Source organism: Hyperolius riggenbachi, chromosome 3 (assembly GCF_040937935.1).
Source record: "Hyperolius riggenbachi isolate aHypRig1 chromosome 3, aHypRig1.pri, whole genome shotgun sequence".
NCBI classification, from domain to species: domain Eukaryota; kingdom Metazoa; phylum Chordata; class Amphibia; order Anura; family Hyperoliidae; genus Hyperolius; species Hyperolius riggenbachi.
The window spans coordinates 475,641,158-475,664,639 of NC_090648.1; the positions used below are offsets into that span (position 1 = coordinate 475,641,158).

Genomic DNA, 23,482 nt, shown 5'->3' on the forward strand with positions numbered 1-23,482 from the left:
TGCTGGGATCGGCTATTTCCGCCTTATCCCAAGCCGAGAGCCGCTACTGCGCCTGCACTGGAGCCGGGAAGGTAAATATTTACATGCTCACTGTTCGGTGGGACAGAGAAGGACGGGGGAAGCCTCAATAGGATCCAGAAGCTTCCCCCTCCCGAGGTAGGTACCTCTCAGGGGCACTTTTTTTTGCTACAAGTTAGGCATCGGTGGGGGGGGGGGGGGGGGCTCAGTATGAGATTATGGTTATGTTTAGCCTACTGAGAGTGCAAATGGCGATACTTTACTAGAATGTTAAATATTGGTATTTGTGTCATAAAATATAACTTTTAATAGTAATGCCAATAAATAGTGATAATAGCATAAAAAAAGTCCTCAATACACATTGGTCATAATGTCAATAGCCAAACGCACGTTTCGCGACCTAGGGCCAGGTCACTCTTCAGAGGCAGAGTTTTTTTTCTGAGTAGTTCATGGTACGTGAATACAGGACAGTTTTTAAAAGCATCTGCAGCATCACATAGTAGAAACTTGTATGACTATTTATTGGCGTTACTATTAAAAGGTATGTTGTATCCATATGATTACTAGGCCGTGAAACCCTCAATATGTATTTTGTTTGTTTTTGACTCTGAGTAGAATGTCATTAAATGTACAGATATTCAACTATCGGCTTTTCTGGGTGCCCAAATTTTTAGGCCCCCCCTTTTTTTAAGGTACGCCCAATTCTTCTTGTGAAAATACTTCTATAAAAATATATGTATAACATAAGTAAAAGTAGGATTAGGATAACATAATAATATAGTAACATACAATAAAAATAGCAATTCTACGTTTAGGACATGAGAAGGTAGTTCTGCTAGTTTTGCAGAAAGACAGGTTATGAATGTTCTGTCTCTGCTGGGTGGTCTGGGTCAGTGTCTGTGTGTACCTTCATATATGCTGTTTTATAGTTAGCTTGCTTCTTATCTGATGCTTGTCCCTTCCCTGTATCCATCATCTCCATATCAGCGAATACCATCTTTCTCAGAAGTTTTTCCAGATTTTTCTTTCTTTTTTTTGGCTTAAGCTGACAGCATTGTTCTATCTAGCTCCTTCATCATTTTATCTGTCTCCACATTTTCTCCTGGGGAATCTGTTTGCAGAAGGGAGGATTATCTAATGGTAACTAGACTCCCACTCTCCTTATCATCATCCCTACCTCATTCCAAAGTTGGATTGTATAACAGACCCTGAGAAATCTGGTTCTTATGAGAGAAGGAGATCTTAACTGTTCCATGGCACAAGGTCAGGAAATTAATTGTTGTGTACAGCTGGCTGGAGTTCCATTAGGGAAAAGAGGGGTTAAAAAGAGCATTGTCCATTAACCGACTTACAGTTCCTTCCTCGTTCCTCTTCCTGTAGGAGGACGGCTGGCTTCCCTGGGAAAACAAGCAACTCATAACTTTTCGTCACGTCCCGGCTCCCTGACTTGTTCTACTTTTCAGTTCTTCTCTGGCAACCCACACAACCTTTTGTCTGGTCACACTGATGGGTGTAAATGTCTGCAGCAACTCCGAGAGTGGCTAGTTCATGTCACAGATGCTTTGGAATACAAGGCTACCTCAACAAGGGTTCCATTGTGAATGGATCAAGAATATACTGTTAACCTTCTACTGATCTACTCCTCACACTTCCAGTAAAACCACCTGCTGTAGACCAGGACCACTTGTGAAGAACCATGGCTTGGATTCTTAAGGTCTTCAGTCTGCTGTGTTTTTGCTGCTTCTACAAAAGCTGTTGCCAAAATTCAGCCTCCTTTATGGTGAGATTCCGCATCCCAGAGGAAGTGCCTGTAGGCACCATCATTGGACATATATCTGAAGTACCAGGCTGGATTGAGGATGCTAATGAAGAGTATAAGCTCATACAGGAGCCAAAATATTTTCCTGTTCAAGTGGGTTTAAAGAATGGATCTATTTCCACGACAAGTCGCCTGGACAGAGAGACTCTTTGTCAACCCCATGGACACTGTATCCTGTCTTTTAATGTTCTGGCTACTAAAATCCTATCTTTAGTTCATGTGGAAATTGAGGTTCTAGATATTAATGATAATGAACCAATGTTTCCAAAAACTGAACTCGATTTTGAGATTTCTGAAAGTGCCTCCCTGCGTACTAGGATTCCACTTGACAGAGCTTCGGACCCTGACAGTGGCAGTAATGCTGTGAGGCTGTATACCCTCTCTCCCAGTGAACACTTTGCCTTAAATATTACCACTGGCTCTGATGGTGTTAAACAACCTATACTAGTCGTGGTGAAAGAACTTGATAGGGAACTACAATCTTCTTTCAACCTTGTATTAACAGCTGTAGATGGAGGACGTCCACCAAAAACAGGAAATGCACAGGTTAGAATTAATATCTTGGACTCTAACGATAACAGCCCCATATTTGAGAAAAACTCAGTGACTTTAGAAATTCCAGAAGACACATCACCTGGTACAGTTCTTATAAACCTCACAGCCACTGACCCAGATGAAGGCCCAAATGGGGAAATCGAGTTTACATTTAGCAAACACACACCTCACTATGTCCTCAGCATGTTCAGCATTGACCCCAAGTTGGGTGAAATAGTTCTAAAACAGCCACTGGACCATGAAAGCAGGCAGTCTTATGAACTGGATATACAAGCAAAGGACTTAGGACCTAATCCTATCCCTACCCACTGTAAGGTAGTCATTAAAGTTTTGGACATTAATGACAATTCACCTGATATTAAAGTCACGTGGGCTGCTCAAGATTCCCCTGAGATTGTTGTGTCTGAGGCTGTTCCTCTGGGTAGTTTTGTTGCTTTGGTCATGGTCAATGATCCAGATTCGGGTGAAAATGGGGACGTGCATTGTCATCTAATTCAGGACCATGGACATTTTAGGTTGCAGAAAACGAACAGAAAAAGCTACGTTTTGTCTACCAATGCTATTCTAGACAGAGAAAAGTGCGATGTGTATGACATAACTATACAAGCTCAAGACCAAGGTGAGCCTTCTTTTTCAGCTAAACAGTCACTGAGAATACTTGTTAGTGATGCCAATGACAATCCTCCCATTTTTGAGAGGCCGAACTATGAAGTTTCCCTATTGGAAAACAACAGTCCTTTCAGCTATCTCCTCACTGTAACTGCTCAAGATTCTGACCTAGGAGACAATGCTGAGGTCACCTACAGTATCATTGACTCGCTTATCTCCGGCACACAGCTGTCAACGCTATTCTCAATCCATTCCAGAACCGGAGAAGTATCTGTGCTAAGAGCTATAGATTATGAGGACATGAAAGAAATCCATTTCTGGGTTCAAGCAGAAGACAATGGTGATCCTCGACTCAGAAGCAATACTTCTGTCACGGTATTTGTAAAAGACCAAAATGACAACAGCCCATCAATAGTGCAACCACAACTTAAGAAAGGTCGAGCTACTATTACCATTCTTGTGAATGCCGAGACTGGCTACTTTCTCTCTGCCTCAGAAGTTGCCAGTTCAGAAGCCTTAGGATACACTTCAAATGAGATATTATCTGAAACAGCAAAACTTAACAAGCACCCAATATTCCAAGTGAAGGCCACTGATGCAGACTCAGAGGAAAATGCTAGGCTCCTCTATCAGTTGTCAGATAAACATCTAGGATTATTTTCGATGGATCATCATCTTGGACATATATATATAAATTCTAGTAATGCTAGCAACCTAATAGGTAGTGCCATGGATTTAGAGGTCACTGTCAGAGACTGTGGAATACCTTATAGGGAAACCAAAGCTCAACTAACGGTTATGTTCAGTAGTCACTTAGACCACTTAAAAAATTCAGCCAGTGAAAGTAACACCAAGCTGAGCCTTTCAGTGGTAATTGTGATCTGCCTGGCTGTTCTGTTAGCTTTGTGTCTTCTTGTTCTGGCCTTAGTAATGTCCTTTTGTCGGGTGGATAGGAAGGACAACAGAGCATACAACTGCAGAGAAGAAGAATCGGCCTATAGAAAGCAACCGAAAAGGCCCCAGAGGCAGATCCAAAAGGCAGATATTCATGTAGTCCCTGTACTCAGGGGTCGGCAAACACCAAAAGCAGTAACACCAGTAGAAGAGGCCAAGGTATTTCCTATGCCAGATGAAAGCAAAGAGGTTCCAGAAGACCAGACTCCTTTTCATCTTACACCTACCCTGTATCGTACACTAAGGAACCAGCATAACCAGGAAAGATTTTGTGAAGATACTACAGATATAGAGGAATCTTTCTCATTGCCCCCATCTGTATGTAGAACTTTACAATATCAAAGGCAAAGAAGCTACTCTAGAGAGAACTTTGAAGACCCTGATGCAACACTCCCAGCCAGTAACAAATTCTTGAAAAACCCAGGAAGCCCCCAAATAAGAGTTCACAATGACTTTGACTCTTTTGAACCCAGTGAAGGGGACTTTTCTCCAGCTACATCTCCAACTTTGAGAAGACAAAAGAATGCAGAGCAATCATCTAAAGAGCAGATCTTGAGAAGCTTGGTGCGCTTGTCCATGGTGGCACTGGCAGAGAAAGAAGCTGTGCAACTTACTATGCAGTCACCACATGTGCAGGTAAGCAGATTGGATTATTTTTTGATGATAAAATGTTTTAGTTTTTTTTACGCTGAGGTATAGGAACCCCTATAGTGATTAGTGGACCTGCTGTCCATGGTAACCCTTTATCCAGGTCCATTCTCCCATCAGGTCCTTCCAAGTGACAGCCTCTCCTACTCATGCCGAGTGGTGCAGGGAGCTCTTATGAATTAAATGATTACCAGCTTATACTCGCTGTGTCTTCTCACCAGCTTCAGTGTTTTCTCTGCTTCCATCACAATGTCCTGCTGCTGGTCATGTCACAACAAGACCAGGCAACAGATGCACAGGAAAGCATAGTCAATTCTGATGAGGAGGAGAAGGCTTGGCGGAATGGCATGAGCAAGGTATTATAATTTGTTCAGAAGTGCTGCCTGCACCACTCTGCATGAGGGGGAGAACCTGTCTGATGGAGGTCTTGGCAGGGTGCTGCCATGGTGGGGATGGAGGAAAAGTGATGGGGCCTGACAGCTACCCATGCCACTCTGCATGGTGGACAGCCAGAGCTGGTTCTCCTCCGGTCCGGACAGGCCTGAGCCCTCTCTTCCCTAAAGCAGTATTATACCAAATCCACCCACCCCCAGCCCCCAAGCTGGCTGCAAGGCCCTCATAGGTCAACCCCACAACTTACCGATGGCCCCCGCAGAGTCTTTTGCACAGTCACTTCTTACCTGTCCCAGCGGGTACGCTCCTCTGTGAGTATGTGGCCCTGTGCACTTCAGTTTTCATCCTCACAGGGGCACCTCTCCTCCCTGGCCCTGCACTTATTATATGGGGGCCATGAGGCTGCACTTGCTATATGGAGGTCATGAGGCTGCACTTGTTATATGGGGGCCATGAGGCTGCACTTGTTATATGGGGGTCATGAGGCTGCACTTGTTATATGGGGGCCATGAGGCTGCACTTGTTATATGGAGGTCATGAGGCTGCACTTGTTATATGGGGGCCATGAGGCTGCACTTGTTATATGGGGGCCATGAGGCTGCACCTGTTATATGGGGGCCATGAGGCTGCACTTGTTATATGGGGGCCATGAGGATGTACTTGTTATATGGGGGTCATGAGGCTGCACCTGTTATATGGGGGTCATGAGGCTGCACTTGCTATATGGGGGTAAGGGGGCTGCACTTGTTATATGGAGGTCATGAGGCTGCACTTGTTACATGGGGGCCATGAGGCTGCACTTGTTATATGGGGGCCATAAGCCTGCACTTGTTATATGGGGGCCATGAGGCTGCACTTGTTATATGGGGGCCATGAGGCTGCACTTGTTATATGGGGGCCATGAGGCTGCACTTGTTATATGGGGGCCATGAGGCTGCACTTGTTATATGGGGGCCATGAGGCTGCACTTGTTATATGGGGGCCATGAGGCTGCACTTGCTATATGGGGGCCAAGAGGCTGCATTTGCTATATGGAGGTCATGAGGCTGCACTTGTTATATGGGGGACATGAGGCTGCACTTGCTATATGGGGGCCATGAGGCTGCACTTGCTATATGGAGGTCATGAGGCTGCACTTGTTATATGGGGGCCATGAGGCTGCACTTGTTATATGGGGGTCATGAGGCTGCAAAAGGACAGGTAATGTGTAAATGCACACGGGGGAACATTTATACATTGCAGCGGGGTTTAGTCGTCTCGTCGCTCGCTTGGAAATTGCCTCCGTACCGCCGCACACCCGACCAACCAACTTCGGGCCGACATCTTGCAGCATGCGCGATAGACAAAGCGACAAATTTCTGTCCTGAAACTGGTCGCTTTGTCGGTCGGGCATGCACTTTATGTATTCTTACCTGTCCCAGCGGGTACGCTCCTCTGTGAGTATGTGGCCCTGTGCACTTCAGTTTTCATCCTCACAGGGGCACCTCTCCTCCCTGGCCCTGCACTTATTATATGGGGGCCAGGAGGCTGCACTTGCTATATGGAGGTCATGAGGATGCACTTGTTATATGGGGGCCATGAGGCTGCACTTGTTATATGGAGGTCATGAGGCTGCACTTGTTATATGGAGGTCATGAGGCTGCACTTGTTATATGGGGGCCATGAGGCTGCACTTATTATATGGGGGCCATGAGGCTGCACTTGTTATATGGGGGCCATGAGGATGTACTTGTTATATCGGGGCCTTGAGGCTGCACTTGTTATATGGAGGTCATGAGGCTGCACTTGTTATATGGGGGCCATGAGGCTGCACTTGTTATATGGAGGTCATGAGGCTGCACTTGTTATATGGGGGCCATGAGGATGTACTTGTTATATGGGGGCCATGAGGATGTACTTGTTATATGGGGGCCATGAGGCTGCACTTGTTATATGGGGGTCATGAGGCTGCACTTGTTATATGGGGGCTATGAGACTGCACTTGTTATATGGGGGCCATGAGGCTGCACTTGTTATGTGGGGGCCATGAGGCTGCACTTGTTATATGGAGGTCATGAGGCTGCACTTGTTATATGGGGGCCATGAGGATGTACTTGTTATATGGGGGCCATGAGGATGTACTTGTTATATGGGGGCCATGAGGCTGAACTTGTTATATGGGGGCCATGAGGATGTACTTGTTATATGGGGGCCATGAGGCTGAACTTGCTATATGGGGGCCATGAGGCTGCACTTGCTATATGGTCATGAGGCTGCACTTGTTTATGGGGGCCACAAGGCTGCACTTGTTATATGGGGGCCATGAGGCTGCACTTGCTATATGGGGCTATGAGGCTGCACTTGTTATATGGGGGCCATGAGGCTGCACTTGTTATATGGGGGCCACAAGGCTGCACTTGTTATATGGGGGCCACAAGGCTGCACTTGTTATATGGGGGCCACAAGGCTGCACTTGTTATATGGGGCCACAAGGCTGCACTTGTTATATGGGGGCCACAAGGCTGCACTTGTTATATGGGGGCCACAAGGCTGCACTTGTTATATGGGGGCCACAAGGCTGCACTTGTTATATGGGGGCCACAAGGCTGCACTTGTTATATGGGGGCCATGAGGCTGCACTTGTTATATGGGGGCCATGAGGCTGCACTTGCTATATGGGGGCCATGAGGCTGCACTTGCTATATGGAGGTCATGAGGCTGCACTTGTTATATGGGGGCCATGAGGCTGCACTTGTTTTATGGGGGCCATGAGGCTGCACTTGCTATATGGGGGCCATGAGGCTGCACTTGTTATATGGAGGTCCTGAGGCTGCACTTGTTATATGGGGCCCATGAGGCTGCACTTGTTATATGGGGGCCACAAGGCTGAACTTGTTATATGGGGGCCATGAGGCTGCACTTGTTATATGGGGGACATGAGGCTGCACTTGCTATATGGGGGCCATGAGGCTGCACTTGCTATATGGAGGTCATGAGGCTGCACTTGTTATATGGGGGCCATGAGGCTGCACTTGCTATATGGGGGCCATGAGGCTGCACTTGTTATATGGGGGTCATGAGGCTGCACTTGCTATATGGGGGCCATGAGGCTGCATTTGCTATATGGAGGTCATGAGGCTGCACTTGTTATATGGGGGCCATGAGGCTGCACTTGTTATATGGGGGCCATGAGGCTGCACTTGCTATATGGGGGCCATGAGGCTGCACTTGCTATATGGAGGTCATGAGGCTGCACTTGTTATATGGGGGTCATGAGGCTGCAAAAGGACTGGTAATGTGTAAATGCACACGGGGGAACATTTATACATTGCGGCGGGGGTTTCGTCGTCTCGTCGCTCGCTTGGAAATTGCCTCCGTACCGCCGCACACCCGACCAACCAACTTCGGGCCGACATCTTGCAGCATGCGCGATAGACAAAGCGACAAATTTCTGTCCTGAAATTGGTCGCTTTGTCGGTCGGGCATGCACTTGATGTATGTGCACCTTAAGGGTATACACACATGCAATTTTGATTGGCCAATCACTGACCAATTTTACTGCCTCCATGTAATAGGAGGGTCGATTGAGGTTGGGAATACTATGAACAGATTGTGCGGGCAAGCTTTTATACTACATGCAAGTGGTAAAATTGGCCAACATTGGCCAGTCAAAATTGCATGTGTGTATTAGGCTTAATTAGGTTTTTTTTCTTTCCCTTTCTCTTTAAACACAGGTTAGTTTTGAAGAATCCCTTAAAATTGATGATGCAGTACTTTAGTAAATCAGGCACTATACTGTGGGTAAAAAACATGACTTCTTTCAATGCTTTGGCCATGCGCTGCTATCTTCATGCCATCACTAAAAATGCAGCTACAGGAAGAAGAAACGCCATGCCTCTGTGCTTCATGTGACGTAAAACAGCATTCGTTATTTTTTCAGGCCTGGTTGCCACGATTTTTAGATAACGAATTTCCAGACTTCACACCTCTCTGTTTGGTACTGTTTGTGGCAACGGATCTTCTATAAATACATTTCGGATGTACAGTATATGATAATCGTGTGAGAAAAAAAAAAGAAAATATATTTTCTACTCGTTGAACGTCATAGCGGAGGCTGTATTTTTATATTTTAAATTGTTTACAGTGTTAACACTCAGTGTAATGTCACTGTATACCCTGGCATTGAACAACACTAGTACTGATTGTACTTATTTCAGCTCTGGCTGCCCTACAGTTTCTGTCAGTGCATACATGCAAAATGCGCTCCCTGGAAATTTGGGCCCTTTGGAATTGTCGCTAATAGAATATTGGTAAAATGTAATTGTATGTTATGGGCGGGGACCCACTAGCGCGTTTTTGGCAGAGTTTTGGGATCAACGACAATCGCAATCCCCAAAAACGCTCTCCGAATGAAGGTGAGTGGTAAGGGAGCCACTAGTGCGATTGCGATTAGGGGTAATGGCAATTGCAGGACAAGTAGCAATTTGAACACGTTTCCACTCAATGCAAAGTATGTAAGCACCTGCAAAATCACTTTTGAAAGCGATTTTGCAGCGCATTGGGGGCCGAGTGATTGCGCTAGAAATAAACTTTATAGTACTTACCAGATGTCTGGATTTCCTGCTTCTGTCTGTAGCCCCGCCCCCTGAAACAAGAGGTCACAGGTGTTTCTCTTTAGGGGCCGGGGCTACAGACAGAAGCCAGACATCCAACACCTGGTAAGTATAAAGTTTATTTAAAGAAAAAAAACGTGAATCACAAATAGGAGGTACTGTACAGGCTACTAGAGATCGCAATCACACTCGGAATCGCTGCACACACCACTGTAGGTTCCAGGCCTCATTGTTATTTCATTAAAGCTTAAAGGACACATCCGGGGTTTAAAAAAGACAAGATATACTTACCTGGGGCTTCCTCCAGCCCCTGGCAGCCTATCTGTCCCTCGCCACAGTGCTGCTCCCAGCTGGTGGCAGGCAACTGATATATAAGGAAATAAATATGGCAGCCTCCATATCCCTCTCCCTTCAGGTGTACTTTACAGAGGGCACCAGCCAGGGCCGGTTCTATATTTTTTGCTGCCTGAGGCAACGTTGTGAGGATGTATCCCCTGGCGTGGCCGTGGCCTGACATGTTGCGGCCTCCTCCTCGTACATATTCAGGCAGCCCATTGGCAGCAGTCACCCTAGGCCTGGGCCTGTATGGCCTTTCCAGGAATCTGGCCTGCTTGTAGCTGAGTCTGCAGAGTTGTGCCTTCCTAGCATTAGTTACTAACAACACTGCAACTCCCACCTGCAGCACTTTATGAATGGCCTTCCAGCACAAAGCAGTGAACATCTGGTGGAAGTATGTGTGTGTCTCTTGGAGCGTCCCCATATCTCGGCTTGTGTGCATCCAGGTGCTGCTGAGCGGGTTTCTGTATTATGTCCAAAGCAAACATTTTCTAAAGGAACACTGCGCATGATTGGTGGAAGTAATGTGATGTCCCAAAACCAATGCTGGACTCGTTTATCTCTCTATCACTTCTGAGTCTACAGAATACTGCACAACGCTAGTATCAAGAGGGCCATACACTGGTAGATTTCAGGTATTGATCGAACCAAAATCGATTGCATCAAATGTATCGATCGATTTGCGGCTAATTTCGATCAATTTTGATTAATTTGATCTATCTGACAGGATGGAAAATCTAGGTCGATCTGCTGCTGGCAGCAGATCGATGGACCATAGAGTTGCATTGGATCTAATGGTCCAATAATGCATTTAGATCGATTTCCAATAGATTTCATTCTGAAATCTACTGGAAATCTGTTCCTAGTGTGTGGCACACATCAGATAGATTCCTGTCAGATTCGACTTGACAGGCATCTGACAGAAATCTATCTGATGGTCGAATCTGCTGCAAATCTATAAGTGTATGGCCACCTTCACAGCTTGTCCCAGTTCACAGGCTTACACTAAAGCAGGCCATACACTGGCTCGATTCACGGCCGTTTCGACAGCAGATCCGATCCTGGGATCGGATCTGCTGCCAATCGCTTGCGCTAAACGCACCCGCCGATCCGATTCCCTCCCGAAATCGGATCGGACCGTCGATCGCGCCGTGCGGGAAATTACCCTCGATCGCCCGGCGGTAGGAGCGCGTCGCTTGCGGCGTACGATTCGGGCCCGATCCGAGCATGTATACATTACCTGAAGCTGGCTCCGGGGTCCTCTTCTCCTCGCTGCACCGCATTTCCGCATCTCCCAGTGTACGCTTATACTTCCTGTGTCACTCCGGTGACCAGGAAGTTGAAATAGAGGGCGCTCTATTTGAACTTCCTGGTCACGGAGTAACACAGGAAGCGCTGGGATGGAGCAAGAACAGCGGTGCGGTGCAGTGCAGAGAAGACGCCCGGGAGCCAGCCTCAGGTAATGTATACGGGGGGGGGGGACAGGCGGCAGGAGCAGCTGAACAGATTGTGATCGGTTTCAGGCTGAAATCGATTCACAATCTGTTTGCAGTAAAGGCAGCCATACGATCCCTATCTGATCAGATTCGATCAGATAGGGATCTGTCAGCTGGTCGATCTAATGGCACATCGACCAGTGTATGGCCACCTTAAAGGTGGCCATACATTAGAACAAATATTGGCAGATTCGACCGAGAGAAATTTATTTATTAATCAAATCTGATTAGAGATAAATTTGTCTCTAATCGAATCTGCCCATACACTACAGGCCGATTGCCGTCCGATTTCAGCATGAAATCATCCGGGAATCGGCTGAGCCGCCGCGTCCGCCCCGCCGCTGCCCCCAAAATGTATAAATGTATGTTGTGTAGTGCATTTATACATTACCTGTCCTGTAGCAGCTTCCGCACGGTGTCCGTCCATCTCGCCTGGTAACAGCCGCATACACGCTAGTGGCGCATAGTGTCTAACGTCAGACGCTATGCGCCGCCGGCGTATATGCTGAACCAGGCAAGATGGCCGGAAACCACTTGGAAGCTGACACCGGGCAGGTAATGTATAAATGCACACACTGCATACATTTATACATTGCAGTGGCAGCGGCGGGGGTTTTGTCGTCTCGTTGCTCGTTCACAATTCGACTGCCGTACTGCTGCGCACCCGACCAACCAACCTCGGCCTGAAAATTTCCAGCATGCGCGATCAACCGTGCAGCCAATTTCTGTCCCGAAATTGGTCGCTTTGTCGGTTGGGCATGCACTTGGCAGCACCAATTTTCATCCAATTCGATTATAATCATCGAATTGGATGGTCGATTGGTTGGTTGGTCGGCAAATGTATGGGCCCCTTAATAATGTCTTGTTAATGCAAGAAAGTCATACAGTCGTACAGAAGTTGTACAGAACCACAAAAATATTATGGGCGGTAACAGCCACATGGGGGGGGGGGGGAGGGGGGGAGGTGTAGAAATATTTGAGCAGCATCCCTTCTGCAATTTGCATACAGGTAGATTAATGCTACGTACACACATGCGACAACGATCGTTCGTTAAGAACGACAAACGAACTTTTAATTGATGAAAGAACGACCTAAGTAAAGGTAGTTTTAAAATGTGTGTAACGATCTGATCGTTGGAACGAACGTTACATCACAGAAAGCAACTATTGCGCCTGCGCATAAAAATGAGAAGTTCCATGGAGAAATAGTGAAATACGCATGTCCAGCCTAGTACGAACGACCGCTTCCAACGATGTACTACTTTTGCAAACGATCGTCGTTGGTTAAAATCCGCCGAGACAGAACTTTCTTTTGTAGCGATTTGGCTCGTTCGTCGTTTGCCTTAATAGTCGGTGGTTCGTTTTTTGTAACGATCGTCGTTGGTAAAGATCGGGGAACGATCGTTACAAACGACTATAGTCGCATGTGTGTACGCACCTTTACAATTTCTGTATGTTCAGCAGTGCCAGAAACACTGTAGGTTCCTATTCAATCAACCTTTCTGCTGAATTTTGGAGAAATCCTTGATGCTGAGGGAAACTGAGGGCAAAAGAAAAAAACCGTGCAAACCGCTACTAGGCCTCTAAGTGTTGGAGGATCGCAATTGCACTACGAATCTCTGCACACAGCGCTGAGGTGATTTTAAAGTGCAGCAGTGATTCCTAGTGGGTTCCTACTCTGAGGGCCCATTCACACTTGCGTTTGCAAAACCTCAGCGTTTTGCAGGAGTAATTTTTCAGTGGAAAAATCACTGACCACTGCGGCGATTTTTCCGCGATCGCGTTTAGTGCTTCTATAGCACTGAAACGTGATCGCCGGGAAATCGCCTGAAAATGGTGCAGGCGACGCGTTCGCGTTATCGTTTTTGGGCGATTAGCGCAAATCGCTCAAGTAAAAACGGGCCCATACACTTTTTGCCGAAAGCGCTGGCAAAATGCTCAAGTGTGAATGGGCCCTAAGGGCTGGTGCACACCAAGAGCACATCTGAGCGCTTTTAAAAACTCCATCGCTTTGAAAAGCACTTGGCTAATGTATTTGAATGAGATGGAGCACACCAGAGCGATGAGCTTTTGTCCCAAATGCAAACTAGGGTCCTGCAGCATTTCTGCTGATTTCTGCGGCGATTCAGCCTCAATGTTAAGTACAGGGAAGTGGAAAATCGATCTGAAAAGCGCTAGATCAGAGCAATTTTCCAAGCGTTTTTGTTACAGAAGCTGTTTAGTTACAGCTCTACTGTAACAAAAAATAACAATCACTAAACCAAAACACTCCAAAAATTGCTAGGCACGATTAGAAAATCGCTAGGTACATGACTAGAATCGCCTAGGAAAATCACTTCAAAAAGCGCTAAGCGTTTGTGATTACGCTGGCGCTTTTTGGTGTGCACTGGACCTAAGATGGATAGACAGCATTTGTGAGGCTATGAATATGCCCAGGCCCGGTCCGCCCATGATGCCAAGTGAGGCAAATTCCTCAGGCAGCAGAAGTCTGGGGGCAGCACTAGGCAGAAACAGGAAGTGAAGAGAGTGCCTGGCCAACCTATACTGGGGGCAACTGTACCTGGCTAACCTATACTGGGGGCAACTGTACCTGGTCTTCCAACACTGGGGCACCTATAACTGGCTACCTACCTATACTGAGGGTGCCTTTTTGGGGGACTCATCGCAGCTATAACGTACTGTGCAAATTGTTGAATTGATTGTGTGATCATTACAGCTCGTTGGGGGGTTGTGCATCCTCACAAGTTTTCTTCAGGCAGCTAAAAGTCTACAACCGCCCCTGAATATGCCCATGCAACAGCTGAAAGAAGCAATTATTGCCAAACACATCTGGCACGCAAAAGTACCTATGGTCACGATGAGTCGACAACAAATGAAGAAAGAGAACTTATATTAATGAAGTTCATTGTGCTGCTCAGTTTATTTTGTCCAACTGCTGGTAGTTGGAACTCATTTGAACATTGATTGTCCCATATGCTCAGATCCTCATAGCATCATTACGTCTATCAGGCCAGGAACCCCTTCACATATTCCGGAAAATGAGCCTCTCTTTGGAGACAGACGTTTAACAAGATGGCCAAGCGTTTTAATTGTGTTTCACCAAATCCACTGGGACGTTAGAGGAATAGATGTCAGATTTTCTTGAAAGTTAAACTATATCCCATTAAAATTTGTTAGCGGTCTGTAGAAACTTGCTAACTCTCTGGGAAATATTTTATAACTAAAGACTTTTTTTATTGGACTTTATCATTACAGCAAATTTCCCAGCTTCTCTCTCTGCTCCACCAAGGCCAGGTTCATCCCAAGACACTCCACCGAGGAAACAAGTACTCCAAGGCTGGCAGGTATGATACAATGATTAACTGCACATAACTTGCTTCCAATTAGTGGACATTGCCTTATCCTGTCACCCTAACTGGTTGGAGTAAAATCCGGGCTGTAGAGATAATTGCTGTCTTTCTGCAGACATGAGACATCATACGAATACCTATAAGTTCTGCAGGTGATGACTTTGGAAAGGAACATTGTCCAAAGCTGACAGTTTCACCGAGTTGCAAAAATAAAGCAAGCTTTTTTTTTCTCCTACAATTTTATAAAATGACCTGATAACTATTTGGCTGAAATTATGGGTAGGAAGAAAGCTTAAAGAGACACTGAAGCAAAAAAAAAGTTATGATATAATGATTTGCATGTGTAGTGCAGCTAAGAAATAAAACATTAGGACATACGTATAATATTGTTTCCAGTACAGGAACCTAAACTGAGAAGCATATGGATTCTTCCTTTTAAAATACCAGTTGCCTGACTCTCTCTCCTGCTGATCCTGTGTCTCTAATACTTTTAGCCACAGCCCCTCAACAAGCATGCAGATCAGGTGCTCTGACTGAAGCCAGACTGAATTAGCTGCATGCTTGTTTCAGGTGTGTGATTCAGCCACTACTTTGGTCAATGAGATCAGTAGGACTGACAAGCAACTGGTATTGTTTAAAAGGAAACATCCATATCCCTCTCAGTTAAGGTTCCCTTTAAGAAACTCCAGTTGTTATCTATGCAAAAGAGCCATTGAGCTTCACGGCTTTGGGCAGGTGCACACCAGAGCGGTTCTAAAGCGTTTTTTTTTTTAACGTTTGCAGGGGGAAAAGCCGCTTGACTAGTGAAAGTGAATGGGATGGTGCACACCAGAGTGGTTAGTTTTTTCCACAAACGCAAACTCGGGGGCTGCAGCATTTTTTTTAGATTTCTGAGGCGTTTCTGCCTCATTGTTAAAGTATAGGAAAGTGGAAAACCGCTCTGAAAAACGCTAGATCAGAGAGGTTTTCCAGGCGTTTTTGATACAGAAGCTGTTCAGTAACAGGTTTACTGTAACAATATTTGAAATCTGCTACACAAAAATACTCCAAAAAACGCTAGGCATGTTTAGAAAACCTCTCTAAACATGCCTAGAATCGCTCTGAAATCTGCTTCAAAACCCTCTAGCGTTTTGCGGATCTGCTAGAGGTTTTTGGTGTGCACTGGCCCTTTGAAAGCCACAGAGAGCTCTGTCTTCTGAAGCTAATTATCTTAAGTGTCTGTCACTGTATTGTTTTTTTCTTCAGCAGAGGACAGGTTAGTAGTTCGCTGGCCTGTTCTGTAAAATCATTTAGAATGTTGAGTAGTGTGTAAACTGCAAATATTAGAGAATGATGCAATGTTATAAAAAACACTATATAACTGCATATAAAAATATGGGAATATTTTCTTTGCTACTAATGTTTTAGTAATTATCCGTACTACACAACCAATTCATTATATCATATTTTTTTTCACTTCAGTGTGTCTGTAACTGAAGCTAAAAAAAAAATTCACTTACCTGGGGCTTCCTCCAGCCCCCTGCAGCCATCTTGTGCCCGCGTCGTCACTCACCGATCATCTGGTCCCCAGCCGTGGCTCAGTTTCGTCTTCGGCAGTGCGCCTGCACAGCCCTGGCTGCGTGTGTTCTTGATTGCGCTCCCTTCCTTGTGGCCGTCTTGCGCCTGCGCAGTACGCGTTCGTACGTAGCACTACGCATACGTAAGTACATAGTACAAGTACTGTGCAGGCGCAAGATTGCCACAGGAACGGGAGCGTGATCCACGCGCGTCACGTGATTACAAACACTTCCTCCTTCAATCCGGAAGTAACCCGTTTGTAATCACGTGACTGCCGCTTGGAGAGCATCGTGGGAGGCGCCGAGGGACAGACGAAGAAGACGTCAGACAGGTAAGATTAACCCCCCCCCCCCCCCCCCCCCGCACAGGTTTACTGGGAGATACCCGGATAGAACTATCGGATTTGAGCAGCCCATGGCATCACATTGTATGAGGAGTTTCCCCAAAATAATGGCCACACAGCCCCCCCCCCCCATCCCCCTCAATGAATGGGATGAGGTTCAATTCTGCTTTGTTTTCTCCTCTGTGGTACTGTTATATCCTGAGAAGCCAAATTTACCCCATCATAAGGAAATATGTCAATGTCAAAGTCCAGTAATTCTATGCAGATGTATGCAATTAGAAAAAGCTAAATCGTGAATGCTTGTGGCAAATGCATAGACTTTGATTTCATCAAGCCTTTGTCTTGTCATTAGGAGTGCTGGGCAGGAGACGGACTGGCAGAGCACAAAGGACAGCGGTCATGGCGAGAGTGAAGTTGGAGATTTGGACTCAGAGCCGGGGGGTGACCTCCTTGCCAGCCACCAACTCCTGGAGGGCAATCTGGAGAGTCTTCTAGGTCCACATGCTGGTAAGTGACGGTTGGTGATTACAAGTAAGATGGGAAATGCTGGGCCGGCTGAAGACACACTGGGGACCCGGGTCAAAATCAAACGCCTTCCCCCTATTTCCCCCCTCAACCTTACTGTGCTCCCTGGGATCCTGCACTGTTTTTGTCAGACTGTCCTGGCGCGTTGCTCCAGTCAGTGTGCTCTCGTCGTCCTCATTCTTGCCGAGGCGCCTCTTCTCAATGACCCAGCCGTGTTATTGCATAATGGCATTTGATGCGTCATGGAGAAGAGGCAGCCATGCGGGGATGAAGACAAGGAGCATGAGCGGTGAAACGCTGGGACAGGTGAGTTGATGTGCTGACACAACTTTGCAGGGGCCCGGAGACACAAGCACAGGCAGGAGGAGACTCTGGGGGGGGGGGGGGGCTGGAGCCAGATCTGCCGCGGCCCATCAGAGAAAGGCCAGATCCGCCGCGGCCCATCAGAAAACTGCCCACGGACCACCAGTGGCCCACAGGTTGGGGACCTACGCCCTAGAGCAAAATATGAGTATAAATCTATATAAAACTAGTCTGATGTCAATTCAATGCATATTGACATCTCACGGAAGCTAACTGATCTTATTGCTGGCTGCAGGAGAATTATCAGACTGATTCCTAATAAAAGAGTGCAAGTTATCTGCTTCCCCCTGAATATAGCTGGAAGTTTTCTACCTTTTTTACACAATTTATTACACTTCCAGCACAGTCTGATAATGCAGCAAAGGCAAGCTACATGAGATAAAAAGCTTGAGTTTTAACCCTTCTGGTTCCTTGAAAAATAGTCAGCTTGTTTTACCTGTTTATTTTATGCTGTGTTTAATGCTGTAGTGTAGACCAGAGGATGGCAAATTTTAAGCACTACAGGCAGTGGACCATGGGTCACATTCCTCTTCTTGCCTTCCTCCCTTCCTCCTGTTCCTGCAGAGTGGCAAGCAGTGCAGTATTTACAGAGTTAAGTAGCCAAATCACTGCTTTCAGCACTTATCTTCATGGCCACAGTGGCGTCACGTGACACTCTGGCACGTAATGATGGAGTGTCACATGACTTCCCTGTGGCCAATGAGATCAGTGCTGGAAGAGGTGATTAGGTGATTTAACTCTGTAAGTACCGCTCGCAACTCTTCTGGGAGGGAGAAGAGGAATCCGGCCCTCCAGTGGCGGGCTGGATTCATAGCACTTACGGGCCGGATATGGCCCACAGGCTGTAGTTTGCCAAGCACTGCTGTAGACCATAGATTAAGTTTGAGTATTATACCACTTTAAAGGAAACCAGAGACGTCCTAAGAGAAAGATTTGATACTTACCCCGACTGACACGACTTAGCCAGTTACCAGGGCTGATTGCGGCTGAACGGAGACATGCGGGAGGATGGCGAGGGACTCACTGGTGCTTGTGTGGCTGGAGGAAGCCCCGGGTAATATCTTTCTTTTAGGACATCTCTGGTACACTTTAAATCTAAAAAATGTCAAATCATGCATAATGCTGCAAAAACAATCAAAATAAATAATCTTTATTTCTTTTTATGACAGGCCCAGACAGCAACCGCTTCAGTGACTTAGACCCAGGATGGATTGCTCGCCTCTCCTTACCGTTGGCCAATAGTTACAAGGAGAACATATTCAGTCCCAAAGATCCAATAACTCCAGAGCCTCCTGTTACCACAGCAGAAAAAGAAGATCTCAGGACCTTCCTAACATTCGGCAAGGCTTCCGATGGCTCTCAAGACAACAGACTGGCCAGCACGTTCCTCTCCGAAATGAGCACCCTCTTTGAGATGCTCCTCACCCAGAAAGCGGAGTCTCATGGAGATGCAACTTCTGAGGTGCTCATGAGACTTTCTTCCTGCAGTAAGACTTTAGATGGGGATAGCAACCGAAATGGTGGTGGCAGGATCTAACTACGAGACTGTGGAAATCCCTGTGACAATTGGCCAGGGGTCCACTGTCACATCATTCAGATCTTTAGAGAGACAATTGGCTTGCTCAAACACAGGCAAGAAGCAAAGGATCGATGGCTGGCTTGGCTACAGTCAGACACATACAGAGCCATTCCAACACTAAGCTACAATATGTTTGTATTTCAAGGGTGCTACAATATATTTGTAGTGACTTTGGAGAACTCTCATTAGGTGTGCATTGACTAGAAGCTTTGAGCTTCTCGTATAGAGGTGACAACTGGTCATAACTGAATCTCATGAGGTCTTTTTATTCTGATGGTGGTGCTAGAGGTCCTACACTTGACCACTACGATGACCAAAGCTGCAGGTATTATAAGCACATATGGATAGAGCAAATACTAATATTTTTCCATAAAAGTGTTATCCAGTGATTGATTACAAGTCATGACAAGAGTCCATTGTTAATATCAAAACACTTTTGAGGTATCTGATTAGAAACATCTACTCCAGCTGTTTCCTGCAGCACAGACTACCATAGCTAGATGTGGAGATCTTCTCAGACAGAATTGTCTTTGCTCTGCCCCTTTCAGGTGTAATAGAGGAAGTGGAGGCTGCCTCAGGGGGCAGGAGTTAGTGCCACTGAATTTGCTGAGGCAGGGAACACACGTTTAGATTCATGTGCATTTTACACCAGTGCACCACCATTAGTGAAGTTAATGGCCCACTCATGCTGTCTCTCTTTCTCATACAATTACCATAAATACTGTACATATCTTTAATAACATTTCATACTTATCAGATGAGTATATTTCATAACACAAATACTGTTTAGTTAGGACGGTGTCCTCTGTCTGTACTTTGACTCTGTCTCGCCCTGAAATACTTCCTGCGGACTGCAACTATCTGCAGAGTTTGTACTTTAATGTACCCCTGAACTGAAAGGGAATTTAATTACGCTAGGTGCTAGAACGTCGAATATGAGCGGGGAGGACATGGCAGTTATCTTCCCTAGGAACGCCCCTCTGTACTGCCGTACTTTTAAGACCTGTAAAAAACAAAACAAAAGGAAAAAACCCCGCTCTGCATGACTCAACAACTCTGGGTTCACTTCGTTGCCTTTTCACAGCATAACTCACCTACTCCGGGTTCCCTTTGTTGCCTTTTCACAGCATAACTCACCTACTCCGGGATCCCTTTGTTGCCCGCTTTCCCGTTCCCCCGCCGTGTTTTCTTGTATCAGCTGACATCTCCACCACTACGGTGCTGACCCGGAAATACTTTCGGTTGCTTCCAGATCAGCACCATAGCAGTGAAGATGATGGAAGATACGAGAGGACATGGTGGCGGAATGAGAATGCTGACAGAGTGAAAAAGACAGTGAAGGGAACCCGGAGTAGGTGAGTTATGCTGTGCTGGTTTTTTTGTAAGTCTTAAAAGGTTAGTACAGGAGTACTTTTAAGAGACACTGAAGCATCTTTTTTACCTTAGTTTCGTATCCAGCCATCTTCAACATTAAATTCCAAGCTGATTCGCTGCATTCCCACGGAAAAACAAGTGATTTATGCCCCTGAGATAGCTCATCAAAGTTCTACGACTTTGCGCAGTAGCTCTGCCTCTTACCTAGTCAATTTCCGCCGATCTCCGCCTCTCTCACTGAAAGAAGACTGCGAGGGGCAGGGAGAGGCGGAGATCAGATTGACTGGAGCTACTGCGCACAGCTCTGCCTATACCAGGAAGCAAAATCCTGTAACGGGCGTAACTAGGAGCCACCGGGCCCCCCTTCAGAGATTCTGACACCCCCCCCCCCCCTCGGGGCCTGCTCAGGGCCATTTTGGGAGGCTGGAGGGGACGCAGCATGAAGGGAAAGCCATGGCCACACTCGGCGGGGAGGGGGGATGGTCCCCCCCCTCCCTCACCTCGGGCTCTCGCCTCTCCGCTCCCCTCCAGCTTAAATTAGTGTCTGGGCAGCGGCAGGCAATGGGCAGATGCATACCTTCCTTGCGTCCCACCGCAGATACTCCTCGCTCTAGTGTCTGACGCTACTTCCTGTTTATACAGGAAGTGACGTCAGACGCTAGAAAGAGGAACATTCCCGGTGGAACACAAGGAAGGTATGTATCTGCCCGCTGCCTGCCGGTGCCCAGACACTAATTTAAGCTGGAGGGGAGCAGAGAGCCCATGGTGAGGGCCCCCTCCCCGCCGAGTGTGGCCATGGCTTTCCCCTCATGCTGCGTCCCCTCCAGCCCCCAAAACGGCCCTGAGGGAGCCCAGGGGAGCAGGGGCTGCAAGCCCTATTGTTACACCTATGTCCTGGAAAGTGAGGAACTTACCTAGGCTATTTCTGGGGCATAAATCACTCGTTCTGCAGCGGGTATGCGGCAAATCAGCTTGGAATTTAATGCTGAAGACGGCTGGATACAAAACTAAGGTAAAAAAAGACGCTTCAGTGTTTCTTTAAGGTGTGTACACATGTCCAATCTTGAGTAGCCAATTTTACCACTTTCATATAGTATGAGCGCATGCCCACAGCCAAAAAAACAGGTGTGACAGACGTGACATACCTATCATATCTGAACTTACTATACCAGGCATCACTCCCATATACTAATAATGGTGCTTGGTCGGGACTTGGACAGTTAGTTTACTATACCTAAAGTTTTACTATAACAGAGTTTACTATAAGGCGAATAAACTGTTACATGGAAGTGGTGAAATTGGCCATTCAAGATTGGATGTGTGTACACAGCATAACTGTTCCCGCAGAAGCTTGCTAGCACTTGTGGCTGGGGGGACCCAGTCTTCCCCAGCCGTAACACGACTATATAGTGTTTTCTGTTGAACAGAATTGCTCACCCTAGTAGCCAGCAACGCGTCACAACGGGAAAAACTGAAACAAGGTGTAACATAGTTCTTATTTATGTTATTTATCGTTTGGTTTGTATTTTGTATTGTGAGGCTGAGAATCTTCAACACAATAAACTCTTTTTTTGAAAACTCTAGCTCACTTGAAATTTTTTAAATTGTGGAGTCAAGGGTTTGCTTGCAAATTTATTGCAAGCTGTATGCAGCTCATAACGGGCCCAATCAAGTTCACCAGGAAGTTCATTCGATGGGCCCAATTCCAAGCCGCATACAATATGTCAGACATTTGCATTAATTATTAGCACCTCATTGACCATATCTACAAAATATTTGGCCAAATGTATTTAACCTCCTTGGCGGTAACCCTGAGTCAGGCTCGAGTGGTAAAAAAAAAGCCAAGAGCGGTAATCCAGAGCCTGACCCTGGGTAGCTGCTGGGACGTAAGGGGAGACAGCACAGTCAGTGTTTCTAACGCGCCTCCCCCGGGATCCAGGTGCTGGCAGGCATTCTTCTTTCGGTCCTTGGAGGCTCTAAATCCCTTTGGTGAGATTGCCATTTGTCATCATGACGACAGACGGCGATCTCACTATAGGGTTACAGCTCCACCTGGAGGACGGAGGGAGAATTGCAGTGCTGGATCCCAGGGAAGTGAGTCTTTGTTTTTTTCCTGCTTTTAGGGTCTAAAAGCTTGTGAAAAAATTGCACCGCTTATAGACGCTACGATCCGGAAATAATCATACCACCAGAGAAGTTAAAAAAATTCCAGAGAATTTCAAATATCTCTGGTGAAGATATCATAAGTGAAACAATAAAACTAAACTTGATTTTATTTACCATTCAGATCCCCTTTCTATAGATAGAACCATCTCAACCATGTACAGCAGCTCCCCTCCAATCAGGGGTATAACTACAATCTAATGGTCCTCCAGCCCCCACCTTCCAGCCCCCCTGCCCCCATTTCCTTGAGGGGACAGGGTTAGGGGAACCAACCCATCAGCAAATGCAGAGCGACATTAGCACGGTGTGATGCATTACCTGCTTCAGGCACTGGTACAGGTCTTCTTTGGTAACGTCTTCAGTATAGCTCTGCACTTGTCAGCCAATCACCATGCAGCTCTTGTCATGTGACAGGCATCGTGAGCTGCATGGTGATTGGCTGCCAGACGTGGCTTCACAGAAGTGGAGTGAGGAGGACCTGTCATGCTGCAGGAGGCAAGTAACGTCTGACGCTCTGCTGCCACTACTCTGCATGTGCTGACAGGAGTGCCCCCCCTTAGCCTCATGCGATGGTTATGTTAATGGCTATTGTTACGCCCCTGCCTCCAATTCCATGTACAGCCCCTTTTTCCATGTGTAATATTCCAGTACACCAGCTCTCTTGGGTGTCAGCTCAATCCTGTATGGTGACATGATGTTGGAACAGACAGCTATATACATGCAAACATCAAACGGAGATACCTAGATTGTTTTGCAAACATAAGTAAATCTAAAATGAAAAAATAAAATTAAAAAAAATCGGAGGCCA

At 46.4% G+C, this 23,482-nt stretch overlaps 1 protein-coding gene across 1 annotated transcript; it reads left to right on the forward strand.

The window, feature by feature from the left end:
• The first annotated feature begins 1,459 nt into the window (after positions 1-1,459).
• Positions 1,460-20,590, forward strand: PCDH12 (protocadherin 12). The gene is made up of 4 exons (XM_068278102.1): positions 1,460-4,591; positions 14,676-14,764; positions 17,023-17,177; positions 18,728-20,590. Exons 1-4 carry the CDS (start codon positions 1,715-1,717, stop codon positions 19,093-19,095), a joined length of 3,489 nt encoding a protein of 1,162 aa, XP_068134203.1. The 5' UTR covers positions 1,460-1,714; the 3' UTR covers positions 19,096-20,590.
• Positions 20,591-23,482: the final 2,892 nt, after the last annotated feature.

Bases quoted from the DNA above. Each gene is read 5' to 3' on its own strand.
- PCDH12 (XM_068278102.1), top strand. From the start codon at position 1,715: ATGGCTTGGATTCTTAAGGTCTTCAGTCTGCTGTGTTTTTGCTGCTTC. The intron at 14,765-17,022 runs GTATGATACAAT...TCTTGTCATTAG, and splicing joins AAGTACTCCAAGGCTGGCAG to GAGTGCTGGGCAGGAGACGG. The intron at 17,178-18,727 runs GTAAGTGACGGT...TTTTTATGACAG, and splicing joins TCTTCTAGGTCCACATGCTG to GCCCAGACAGCAACCGCTTC.